At 42.6% G+C, this 12,087-nt stretch overlaps 1 protein-coding gene across 1 annotated transcript in view; it reads right to left on the bottom strand.

The window, feature by feature from the left end:
• Positions 1–6,265: 6,265 nt before the first annotated feature.
• The window catches only part of aff2 (AF4/FMR2 family, member 2), a 138,891-nt gene continuing 133,069 nt past the window's right edge, over positions 6,266–12,087 (bottom strand). Inside the window, exons 22-26 of the mRNA XM_026357616.1 lie at positions 11,329–11,400; positions 10,703–10,796; positions 9,938–9,990; positions 9,058–9,281; positions 6,266–8,927 (exon numbers count right to left, since the gene is read on the bottom strand). Coding sequence (XP_026213401.1) covers positions 8,806–8,927; positions 9,058–9,281; positions 9,938–9,990; positions 10,703–10,796; positions 11,329–11,400 — 565 coding nt within the window. The 3' untranslated portion in view covers positions 6,266–8,805. The remainder of the gene's footprint in view (positions 8,928–9,057; positions 9,282–9,937; positions 9,991–10,702; positions 10,797–11,328; positions 11,401–12,087) is intronic.

Here is a 12,087-nt window from a genome sequence, read left to right as displayed (position 1 = left end):
AGTGGTAAAATGAGCTTCTACTGGAGTTTAGTTGCATCAGAGCAGCGTTACACCTGAGCTCCAGCTTTCTGAAGGGAATATTAGAAAGAAACGCGGCACACATGAGTCAGATCTCAGGCTCAGGGAGAACACGTGCTTAATGTCTTCATGTATGTAATGTCTTCTTTGGTTGCTTTGTAAAAACAAAATAAAACATTTTAGTCCAGTGTGAGGAACAAGTGTGTGTGTCCTTCACAAACACTGTACACTTTGCTGCCTGTCTGCACACCCCGCCCCTCCATTGTAATGCCTTTAGTGCACACCCGCTGCAGAGTGCTGGTGAGGGAGCTCCACTGGGACCCCGCCAGTCTATTCGCTGTTTTCTCTCCTTCCTCCTCCTGTCATTTCTCTCCTCTGGAGCGGAGAATGCAGACGCCTGCTCTCTGGCACTGGCTGAACATTCACTCAGAGTCAATCTGTCAATCCGGAAATACAAAACGGTGAAAAGGCCTCGTCGTTGCATTTTGAAAAGGGGGAATTCAGGCTCATGCAGAACCGTGTGTAGATCTCGACTCGAAGTGAAGTCTAAGTCAGGACATCTTCCTCCTGCCAGTTTCACTGCTTCTAATAATTCCCTGTGCCCTTTCCATTCACTTTACCTCAACACAACAGTCAAACATTCACACATCACGACACTAACTTGTGAAGACAGAGACCAAAACAACAGGCTGAAGGACACTAAAAATGGTGTACAGCTAAAGGAAGGAAACGCCGAGGGGAATGATGACTGTGTTTTTTCACTCGTTGCAGTATTGCAACCTTCACACATTCATGAAGTGGCATCGTAAACACATTGATCAGCGCAGCTTTTAACAAGATTGAGTTTAGTTTCACTACTCCGGGACGTGTGGGGCAGCCCACCTGCAGCCTGGCTACGAGTCTTAAACGTGGCGATGGGGTCTCAGTCAGCACAGCTGGAACCACTCTGCCTGTGTTCGTGTCGGCTCGTATTTATGCCTTGGTGGTTTTATCAGATCAATATTTATCATCACGAGCAGTGATCTCTGACCACAATCAAATTGATCTAATGGCAATTACATTACTGTTTACCTGCCCCCCCCCCCCCCCCCCCCCCCCCCTCACAGCGCTCCTCCTCCTCCTCCCCTGCTGCTGCTGCTGCTGCCCTGTCTTCCTCTCACTCTGCTCTTTCTCTCCCATCCACTCTGTCTTTGTCGCGCTCTCATCGTTTATCATTATCTTTCATACACTGGTAATCACATTACCGCTATAGGCTCATATTCTGGCAGGTCACACCGCCTCTCTGTGTACGTTGGCGACATACACAATCACATTAGAGTGTGTATGTGTGCAAAAACAGCTTAGCTCAGCTGTTTCATGACTTGAGTTCGTATCAAGGGGGTGTGTGTGTGTGTGTGTGTGTGTGTGTCCAGATCCACAATGGATCCAGGAATAGTAAACACACTGTAGTGTACTCTAGTAAGAGCTGGAAGAAGTGCTCTTATTTTCTCAGAGGAGCTGTTTTCACTAGAACTGATCCCAAACACCACTGACACTGGGCCTCTGGGTCCTCTGCAGCGATGCTCGTGTGTTATTACATCTTCGAGCGGGGCCCAGCTCCTGAGCTCCAGCGTCTTTCTGACCCTCAGTGCAGACGTCTGGTTCACCAGAGCACGTGGAGCACTGAGGAAACAGCCAATTAGACCTCGGACAAGATATGATAAGTTGGCTGTCAGTGTGAAACCGGTTTAATCTGGAGTCATTCAATTAGAGCTGACGAGCTCTTCCCTCATTAGCGCCCGTAGGAGCTGTGAACCGCAGAGCTGAATGGAAAAGTCGCTGTTTTAACAAAATGACTTTTAAATGTGTGGCACAGAACGAGGGGAAGCCCGTTAAGATGGCCGCGACAAATCAAATATCTCTTCTGAGTGAACTTCTTTTGATGGCTCTCATCAAATCTGTGCTGGTAGCTGGTGATGGAGACATGGGGTTCTAACAGGCTGTAACTGTCTCATTGTGACTGGATCAGTCTTCTTCTTTTCCCTTTCCATTCAAGAACCTAACTTCTCCATCTCTCCTCTGAAGTTACAGAAAAGGTGTAAAAGTGGGAGGAACATGGGAATAGATACTACGTTTATTTTCAACATCATTATAATCTCTAGATGTTGAGACTAACAAAGCATTGGAAAACTGTGTGTATTCAGGTTCATCTGCTTGTGTAAAATCTAATTAGGTCAGATTTCCCACTGGTGCTAATGGACATTTGCAGTACTTCTCCAGCGGGTGTGTGTGTGTGTGTGTGTGTGTGTGTGTGTGTGTGTGATGCTTAACCATATCTCTGAGAGCTGATTTGACTGCACAGTTACCTATGGCAATTAAACTTATAAATTTGAGCGGTTAGCTCAAGCTCTACACCAAGGACACACACACACACACACACACACACACACACACATTAAAACTCTTAATATGTCTCAAGGTCTGCAATGAGGCTCCCTCCTCCTTACTCATTCAGGAGAACACCTAATTTGATGGGATTTATGTCTGTGAGAAAATGCACTCTTTCATTTTGTCTTTAACACACGTCTCCTCGTCTTTCCTCTCGTCTGTATTCTTCTCATTTCTCAACACGCTCTGAAGTCCGTCTCTCTCCTGCACAAGACGCACGGCCTTCTTCTTTGCTCCTGAATTCTAATGCACGGCTATACTCAGTGAATTAATCATGCATGGTGAAGTAGGCTAATAGTTGCCATGATGCAGAAATGAGACTCCATTAGTGCTAATAAGAAGACTGAGCTCTTATAATGTAAAACATGAAGACCACTCAAAGGCTGGGTCTTATTTAGAAAAGAATCTTGTTGAGTACAAAATCAGAGTGATTTTATTCATTAAGATCATAATCCTATTGTGGGAGAGCAAATGAGGCTGCTTATATTATGGCTTTAACACGGTGTTTTTGCTTTCTCTTGTTCTTTTTATTGAATTGGAAAAGACTCCATAGAGCCACATGAAAAGGAAAGTCCAGTGTTTGTGCTTGTAGTTACTAACTTCAAAAATGTCGGGCCTGTATGTTCAAGAGACACAAACGAGACAGCGGGAGCAGCAGGATCACTGGTTCAAACAGATTTTAATCCATATTTTAGAGACATTAAATATTTAAAAACAATGGAACTGCATCACAACTTCTGATCATCACATAGAACAACTTCATTATAAAAAGAACCATAGAAAAGGCCAAAAGAGAGCACTGATAGAAACAGAGGAAACAGCTGAAGTTGTGCAACACATTTGAAAAGAAAGAAAAGATATAATGCAGTTGGTGTTGGACAGATGTGTTCTCAGATGCTGTATTGTAGACATTGTTGAAATGTGGCGTTATGCCAGTGATGCACATCAGAACCACAGACACGTCTGTCGGCTGGATCAGAGGCACCGTGATGCTGCTCTCAGAAAAAAACAAAGCTTGGCTGGAAATATGCATTTTTCATCATGTTTAGGCACCTAATTGGAATACTGGAACACTTGAAAGGTGCTGTGTGGCCTTTTACCATCATATGGATTTCAGTAGCCAGTGGAGATCATCACCAATAATACTGTCTGTGATAAATCTGCACTGTGTATCACACAAGCAAAGCTAAAGGAAGGGCCGACGAGTCGTAGTGTCAAGTCAGGGTTTATGATCGACTGTGTCGGTGTTAAGCTCTCAGTGATTAGGTGTTAGGTGACATCGCTGCAGACGGACTGCAAGCGTTAGAGAAACCTCCTGTTTAAAGTCTGTGGAGATTCTCAGTCATCCAGGTCGTGGTTATCAGACAGAAACCGGTCCGCTGCGAGATTAAGCGCCCCTCGTTACACAGGGGTGCTAATCTATCTCCCACTTAGATTACGGTTCTTTCCTCACGACACAGACGCTTCCACAGTGGCTCACACCGAGTCTCAGCTGGTCACAGGGACACACGTGAAAGCCAGGTGGGAACAGCAGGTGACCATCAAGTGCCAGAGACTCGCTGGCTCCACAGGGTTCATGAGCCTGCGTCAGTCTGAACTGATGAAGCCTCTGGATTGAAGACGAAACGTCTTTAAGAACCTAACACGAGTCCAGTTGATCCTGATCAGCTGTGTAGGGACTCCTGTTTAATGTGTCAGCTTCACGTGGGCCATAAAATATTACTTATCCATGATATATATTCCTAATGAAACATCTTTACATCAATTACAATAGGAGGAATTCTCCTGGGGTTTGGCAATATGATTATTCACATTCCTTCCAAGAGTTAAATACCGTGTGAAGTACAACTCTCACGTCTGTGTGTTAGATTAGGAACCATGTTAGCCTGTTAGCTTAGCATAAAGACTGGAAGCATGGGGGAAACATTTATCCCTAACAGGAAATGTAAAACAATGTGGTTATGGATCCTTCCGTTCAGGGTATGAAAAACAATTATGTGTTTAATTTGTGATCTGTAGAGGTGTTAGATGTATTTGGTTTCAGTAGAGCCAGGTTAGCTACCTCTTACTCCTGGTCTTTATGCTAAGCTAAGCTAACGGCCTCTATACTTATTGCACACGTGACAGTGGTTGAGATTGTCTTGTCTCTGTCTGAAAGATGGTAGATAAACGTCAACTGTTCCTGTAAATGAACACAAATTGACCCCAGAAGTTATTTGCCAAGGAATTCTCCCACAGCTTTTTATAAAGGAATAAGTTAAAAGGAACTTATTTACTTACTATATGATGGTTTACCATTTCATAATCAGGCATAAATTAAGAAATGTGATGCTTGCATTCGTTTTCTAAGTCTGACCCGTGTAGAGAAGGTGTAATAATAATAATATCTGTCCCCACTGACCTCAACAAATGATCATTTATCAGCTAAATAGAGACTAATCTTGTTCAAATGCTGTTTCAAACATGACTGTAAAGTACAAATAAAGGCAAATAAAGGCAATCACATGGGAAGAAACCCAAGAAAAACACAGGCGATTACTGTAAATACTGTTAGTTCCTAAACTGTGTGGGGCGACTTTGGCAATTTCCTAAGAATTTAAAGTGTATCTGTGATTTGTTAAACAAACAAATATTAGAGTCACTACTGAGAGATTATTAATGTATTATCGGCCTGTGACCATCTGTCTGTTAAGCTCTCTGTCGTAATCACGGTTGTCTGTGATAAACAAGTTGACAACTGTGATAATGTAACAGGAACTAATGGGAGAGTTAATAAGATGTCAGTAGAATAAAAGTCCATGCTGAGGTTAATTGATTTAGCACATGAATGAACCGTTCAACACTGATGCTGCGTGTAATCAGATGGGAACCATTGTTTGAAATTAACAGGAACCATATAGTAACATCACGTTTCACCAGAAAACAAAACAACATCAAACATCACTGAATTGGACCGAGCAACACAGTGGATCAACTCGCTGACTTGCAGCAACTGAGGTGTAGCAGAAACAGTTTGTGGCTTTTGTTTGTTGGCTGTTGTAGAAGTTCAGCGGCTCGTTGGGACTAATTTGTCTCAGTGACCACAAGCCATTAAAAAAAAAACAACAACAACAAAAAAAAAAACTTTAAAAGGCAATTTTTGTCTAGAGAGATTCAGGGAATGTTCACTAGCTTTCAGATGAAGAACCAAAGGTCCATTTTAAAGGAGTAGTTTGACGTTTTTTGGAAACCTTGTGAGTTGTGTGTCTACCATGCGATCTTGTATTTAGCGAGAACGCCAACGGATGTACTTCCTTAAATGTAATGCTCGATGTGACGTGTTGTTATTGCCTCCTTCAGGCTGTTAGCTCAGTGTTGTGCATCTGTATTTTCAGATGATGGAGAACGTTCACGCTGTAAATGACTCAGTGACAACAAATACTTTTTTTTTTGTTTGGTTTTTTTTTTCCAAAATGGACACAAGTAGCTCTTGGTCTGAAGCTATTATTTATTGCATGCGATGGTTTAAAATTGTCAGGCATTTCAGACAAACCAATACTTCCTCAAATCTTCAAGAAAAACAAACCAAAAGCAAACAAAAAAAACAAACAAACAAACTAATTTGACACGTTAAATCACACTTTTTTTGTTTTAAAGCCAAACCCTGGTGTCGTCATTAACGCCAGTCAAAAGCTTATGGAAACATTTGAGTTTACGAAAAACAATCTCATATTTATACCAATATGGTATGGAAAATCATTTAGATTCATTCTTTGTTGTTAAATAAATAGAGCAATTCCCACTGGACACAAATAGAGGCACTTGAGTTTCTTTTTTTTCCTTTTTTTTTTTTTTTTTGTCAAAGTGAAAATGACTTTTCACATCCGTGATGTCTTCCATACACATTCAGCGATGGTCGAATGATCCAAAACTTAAAAAAGTCATGCTTGATGTGCTGGACTTACATAGAGACCACAGAAAAAAAAAAGCAAAAGAAAAGTTGGCACGATGGTGCACGTTCTGTATGGAGTTTGCATGAGTTTCCTCCCACAGTCCAACAACTTGCAGGTTAGGTTAACTAGTGACTCTAAATTGCCCGTAGGTGTGAATGTGAGTGTGAATTATGGTTGCCCCTAAGGATAAGTGGGTAAAGCTGATGGACGGATGACGTAGAGCAGATTTTAAGTCTTTAGAGCACAACAGCAGTGGAGTCTCCCCTTGATGTCATGTGCTACAAAGAGTTAGAATCGTGATTATGTTCGATGCTGTGTAAATGCAGCTAAAGCTTGTGCACACACACACACACACACACACTCATACACACCAGCACAAACATGCACACTCAGCTGTCACCAAGCGAATACTCAATATAATACAGCAGCCCTGTAATAACTCCTCCAGCATGTTTCTATTATTTTGTCCCCTGATATTGCAATCAGGGAAGCTGGTCTCCGTATGAGAAGCAGCATTCTCTACCACGCTCAACAGTTTGAACAAAGACTGAGCATCAACGCTGTGATGAAAGGAGGGCTCATTGCAGGACTGTTGAGTTGATGTACCTAATGAACTGACACCTGAGCAGATACACACGCCTCATGTTCCTGTTTCACTTCACTCATTCATTCACATGACACTAAAAAGAACAAAACACAAACACTGCTTTTAGGAGTCTCGGTCTGTACATTATGGTATGCAAACATGGTACTGATGTCCAGTCGGGTAGTGGTTTAAATAGACTTGACAGTCAGCTGTACACGTACACACACTTAACGACACAACACGACAAATGTCGGGAAACGACTACAAGATATCTAGCAGATGCTTTGATCTCATTAAGTGCTGTACAAAGTCGCAGATTGTTTGACATCAGGGCAGAAAAGCCGACGTGATTTTCACCCTGTTTACTTGATCTGCACGTGGGTGGGGGCTTAATTAGAGTCAAATCATACTGAATCTTGTAGTTTTCTCCCCCTCGTAAGTGTTTGACACCTTAGTGGGTGGGTTACTATGGGAACTAGAACTGAGTGGAATTTCACAGAAGCCCTTAACCAGTAAGAGAAGAACCAGACCAATGAGGTCTAGATGGCCCTCATTTGTAGGACCAGTGGACTGGGTGCTTGTTCTGCTGAGCTGTTGACTTCCTGGACTGCAACCTGACCAGGTTTCATAATCCTCAATCTCACCAGACAAGCCTTCATGTTGAGGTTATTGTGAGTCAACTGTATTTTAACAAACCACAGGTCATGATTTAATTTCAAACCGCACAATATAAACCCAACCAACAGTCGTGGGGGTGTCAGAACTGAAAACGGGAGTTAGACCTGGTAGTTGAATGTTTTTATCTCGTGTGGCGTGTCACAGTGGACCTCCCATGCCAATCTGGGACGTCCTGACATAAGACTTTTTTCCATCATCATGTATGATTGTTGCTCTGCTCTGCTCTCAGTGTGCACATAAACTAATTTGTGTCCTCCATATTTTCTCCACGACTTGATGCATTATTTTCTGTCCATATCTCGTGCACGTGCTCATCATTTGACTCCAGCACAGGACCATCAGGCTCCACCACTGGCAATGTAGCAACTATTAAAAACTGCTTCATTTAAAGGTTTTATCAAAATAAATGAGAATCAATACCAACCAGAAATACTACCAGAAATTCAGATCTGTGGGATTATAACTTTAAACCTTTTAAATCTGACTGGTTTGTTAACCACATAGTGTGACAAGGAGAGCAGAGGTAACTTCAGCCTTCTTTCATGCAGTTACTGTGGTTGGAGCTGAGCTGCCTTCCTTTACCAGCACGTTCCTTATCTAATGGATTGGACCTGTACTTTTCCACATGGATCGATATCAGCCAGAGGCTTTAATTCTAGTCCCAATCACAGACACGTTTCTAGGCCTCTGCTGAGCTCCTTCTTTAACTTCAGCCTCCTTAATCACAACAATGTCTAACATATCTTCCTGAAAATTATCTTAGTAAAAGCACCTTTTACCTTCCCAGTCTGTTTTTAACTTCTATTCGGGAACACAGACAGGGGACTAACATCTATTGTCCCTGCAGGAATTGAAGCTACCAGCACTGATGGACTATTCACTCCAAAAAGCAGCATCAGCCAAATTTTTTATATCCTAATTTGTAGTCTGAGTCGCTGTTGAAATTCCCAAACTTAGTTACTGCTCTGCCCTAATTGCAGGTGAATTTCAGCCCAATTAATGCACCCAGTCGATGCTGTTACATTGTAGTGGATGGTGTCAGATCATTTGAAGGTTCCCAGTGGGGGATGAAGCATCGCCCTGCGTCTCATCTCACTTGTTATCCCAGTTCTAGCTCCCAGACCCATTTCTTTTTTTCAAGACATTTTGGCTCTGGTCCAGTCTTTACAGCAGGTGAGCCTCTATGCGGAGCCAGTGCAGTCCCTGCCTGATGTATCGGACCAGCTCAGTCATGCTGCTCTGCTGACTCAACGGCTCCATCACTGAGTCCAGCTCCTGGAAGAACTCTACAGGGGGTGAGGGAGACACATAGTTACTGAGGTTTGCTCCTAACCACTGGTTGGTGTTGAGTGATTCATAGCACGAGAGCGCAGGTTGTACCATTTCACAGGAAGAGGGGTGGGTTTGGATCCCTACCTTGGCAATCAGTAGCCAGTCTGTCAGCCGTCTCCCAGTGTTCGTAGCTCCTTAGGATGTTGTTGGTGATGTTTACGTGACTGGCAGCCATGTGGTGAATCCTCTGGGGAATAGCGACAGTGCCCGACGACCCTGGTGCACCTCCAGATCCTCCTCCTGCTCCTCCTCCTCCACTGCTGGCTGGGGAGGGACTAAGTGAGAGTGGAGATGGAGTCCCATTGACTCTGGAAAATACAGAGAAGAGGTTAGCCTCACTAACACCATATGAACTAAGATATATGTATGCTGGGGGGCTGATTGTTCCACACATACAGTAAGAAGTTAAAATTAACTACTATCACAGTCCAAATAAATATATTTAAAGAGTTTTCAGTGTGTGTGGGGGGGGGGTATCTGATGTTCACTGTATAGTATCATTAGTCAGTCAGTACAAACTGCTCCCCCTGCCTTGCACAGTTGAGTGTGATGTGGTGATGTAACGTCTGTGATGTGGCCTTGACCCTCACTGACCCAACGACACAAACACATGCCGAGCTCCAGTCCTGCTGTTGTGCAGCGTCAGAGCTGTCCAAAGTCATTAGCTTCACATTCACAGCTCCTCCGCTCCTCTTCTCCTCCATCTATCATCGCTCCCTCCATCACTCCTTCTCACTCAGCACTCTGCAGCCCCTCCAGCCTTCTCCTCCTCACATCTACAACAAATCAATCCCTTTATTTGCTTCCTGAGGGGTTTGTTTGAGCAAGTGGCTGTCAGGGGCTGCATGGTATTTTGCAGCAGAGCTCCAGTGAATTATAAATTCTCAATTATCTAGGTGAGTGAAGGGGACTGATACAGTGTGTGTGTGTGTGTGTGGGTGTGTGTGTGCGCGCGTATACTCACTTCCCATTGGTCCTCCAGGGAGAAGGTGCTTGGTGGGAGCTTTTGGCTGAATTCTGGGTCACACACAAACATGAATTAATGAGTTTTACCTTTGGACTGAGACAAGCTAGCTGTCCTCCAATTTCCTTTTTTTATGCTAGCGCTAATGGTCTGCTAGCATGGCTGTACTTTCTCATTTAATGGCCAGGTACAGATACAGTTACAAATACATTCCAAATTTTAAAATCTGAGGCAATAATAACTGTATTTTTGTTTGTTTTATCATACATTTCTGGTGGATATTTAATCATTTATATGAGCAGTATTTAATCCACTTTAATGTGCCATGTGGATAAGTACAATATTTTTCATTTAGAATAAACGGCTCTGACTGATTTCAGCTATTTCTTTTCTTTCTGTTAACACATACTGTACGTACACAATCACAGTCTACACCCCCCCAGCCAGTCACAAATCCAATCCCATCAATGCGAATGCAGCACTGTGATAATGACATCCTCAGTATTTAATTAAACTAAACATAATTAATCAAAACAAGCACATTAAACCCTAACAATCCACTGTGATGATTGATGGGGCTAATTAATAAATTAATATCAAAGAGAAAGATTTTATAACGTCATGAAAAATTAATGCACAGGCACCATGAAAATGAATATGAAATGCACTATTTGAGGGACTGTAATTGGCTTTGCATGTTTTTCAACCACAGGGGGAGAAAATGAGAGGGGAGGGATATGAAGTCCATGGCTGTGTGTGTGTTACCTTGAAGTACTCCATGAGCGACCGTGAGTACTTGACAGCGTGGTCTTTCTTCAGATGGAACATCCTCAGATACAGCAGAGACAGACAGCGGTTACTATGGAAACAAAAACATTAGAAGGCAGATGAATCTTCTGTACAAATTCCCTTTATAGCTCCATCCTCAACATTATTTTGATGTCATCCACACAAAATGCACCAGGACTTCAAACGTGCCCCACAAGTACACATGGATTAGGAAGAACTTCAGCGAAGTAAAGAATGTGGTACATGTAGTATTGTATGAAAATAAATAAACCCACATCTGTGCTTGTGAACCGTTAATTGATTAATTCACAGGTAACAGTAAACCATCCTAAAATGTTTAGTGGATTGCTGTACATTAGAAAAAAAAGGTAACTGTGAATCTGTAGTATTATCTATAGCAGTGATTCATTCTATAATACTATATCTACTGCATCCCTTGAATTTTTAAGAGAGCCAGAGTTGACCCGAGTATTTCTAAAAAAGTAATGATTAAGGCCCTGCAGCTAACACACACACACACACACACACACACACACACGCACACACACACACACACACACACAAACACGCATGCAGTACAGTGCACAAAAACAAAGCCATACCACAACACGGCTAGTATCTTCTCAGCGACGCTGGCTAAATGGCTGGTGAAGTTCTTCAACCTCATGGCATACCTGCAGAGTAGAGATACTCATTACTCCTCTGCTGACATTTGCAGCATAAACACACGTTCATCCTGACAGTGAATAAATGCATACTCAAGGTTCAATTTAATTAGAAAATCAAGGTTAATATAACTTGTGAAGCTGCTCTTTCTGAACATAAAGAATATAAAATAGTGACAAGCAGTTAGTGATTAATTCCTTCAGCTTGGTGACAGCCGGTATAAACCCTGCTGAGGTGCCCTCAGCGAACACAAGCTGCAAGTTCATTTTATATTACCTGTAGCAGGATACGTATTTCATTAGATTACTTATTAGACATTTAAACAACACATTAGAGGTCAGCTGTGGCCTCCTGCCCTTAGTAACTCAGCAATTCCAACTTAAATTCAGTTACAGGCAAAAGAAGGGAGAGTAGTTACACCTTTACATTTTATTGATTTCTGCAAGAAAATTCTTATCCTCAGAGGGAGGTCAGAGGTCAGAGTCACAGATCAGCAGCCCTGCAGGTGGTGACAATTCAGGGTTTTGCTCAAGGACACTTCAGCAGGGACGGATGAGCATAGACCAGCTGAGTTTGAACCTGAGACCTGTCTCCCTCCACACCACCCTGCTGTCAGCCTTTCTGCTTTCAGAGGTGCCAGTGATTTGTTGTTCTCAGTTTGCTCTCTTGTTCACACACTAGCATAAGGCAAAAAA

This window comes from Anabas testudineus, chromosome 10 (assembly GCF_900324465.2).
Source record: "Anabas testudineus chromosome 10, fAnaTes1.2, whole genome shotgun sequence".
Lineage (NCBI taxonomy): Eukaryota > Metazoa > Chordata > Actinopteri > Anabantiformes > Anabantidae > Anabas > Anabas testudineus.
Note: the sequence above shows the minus strand (reverse complement) of the source record. Positions and strands in the feature narration are given on the sequence as shown.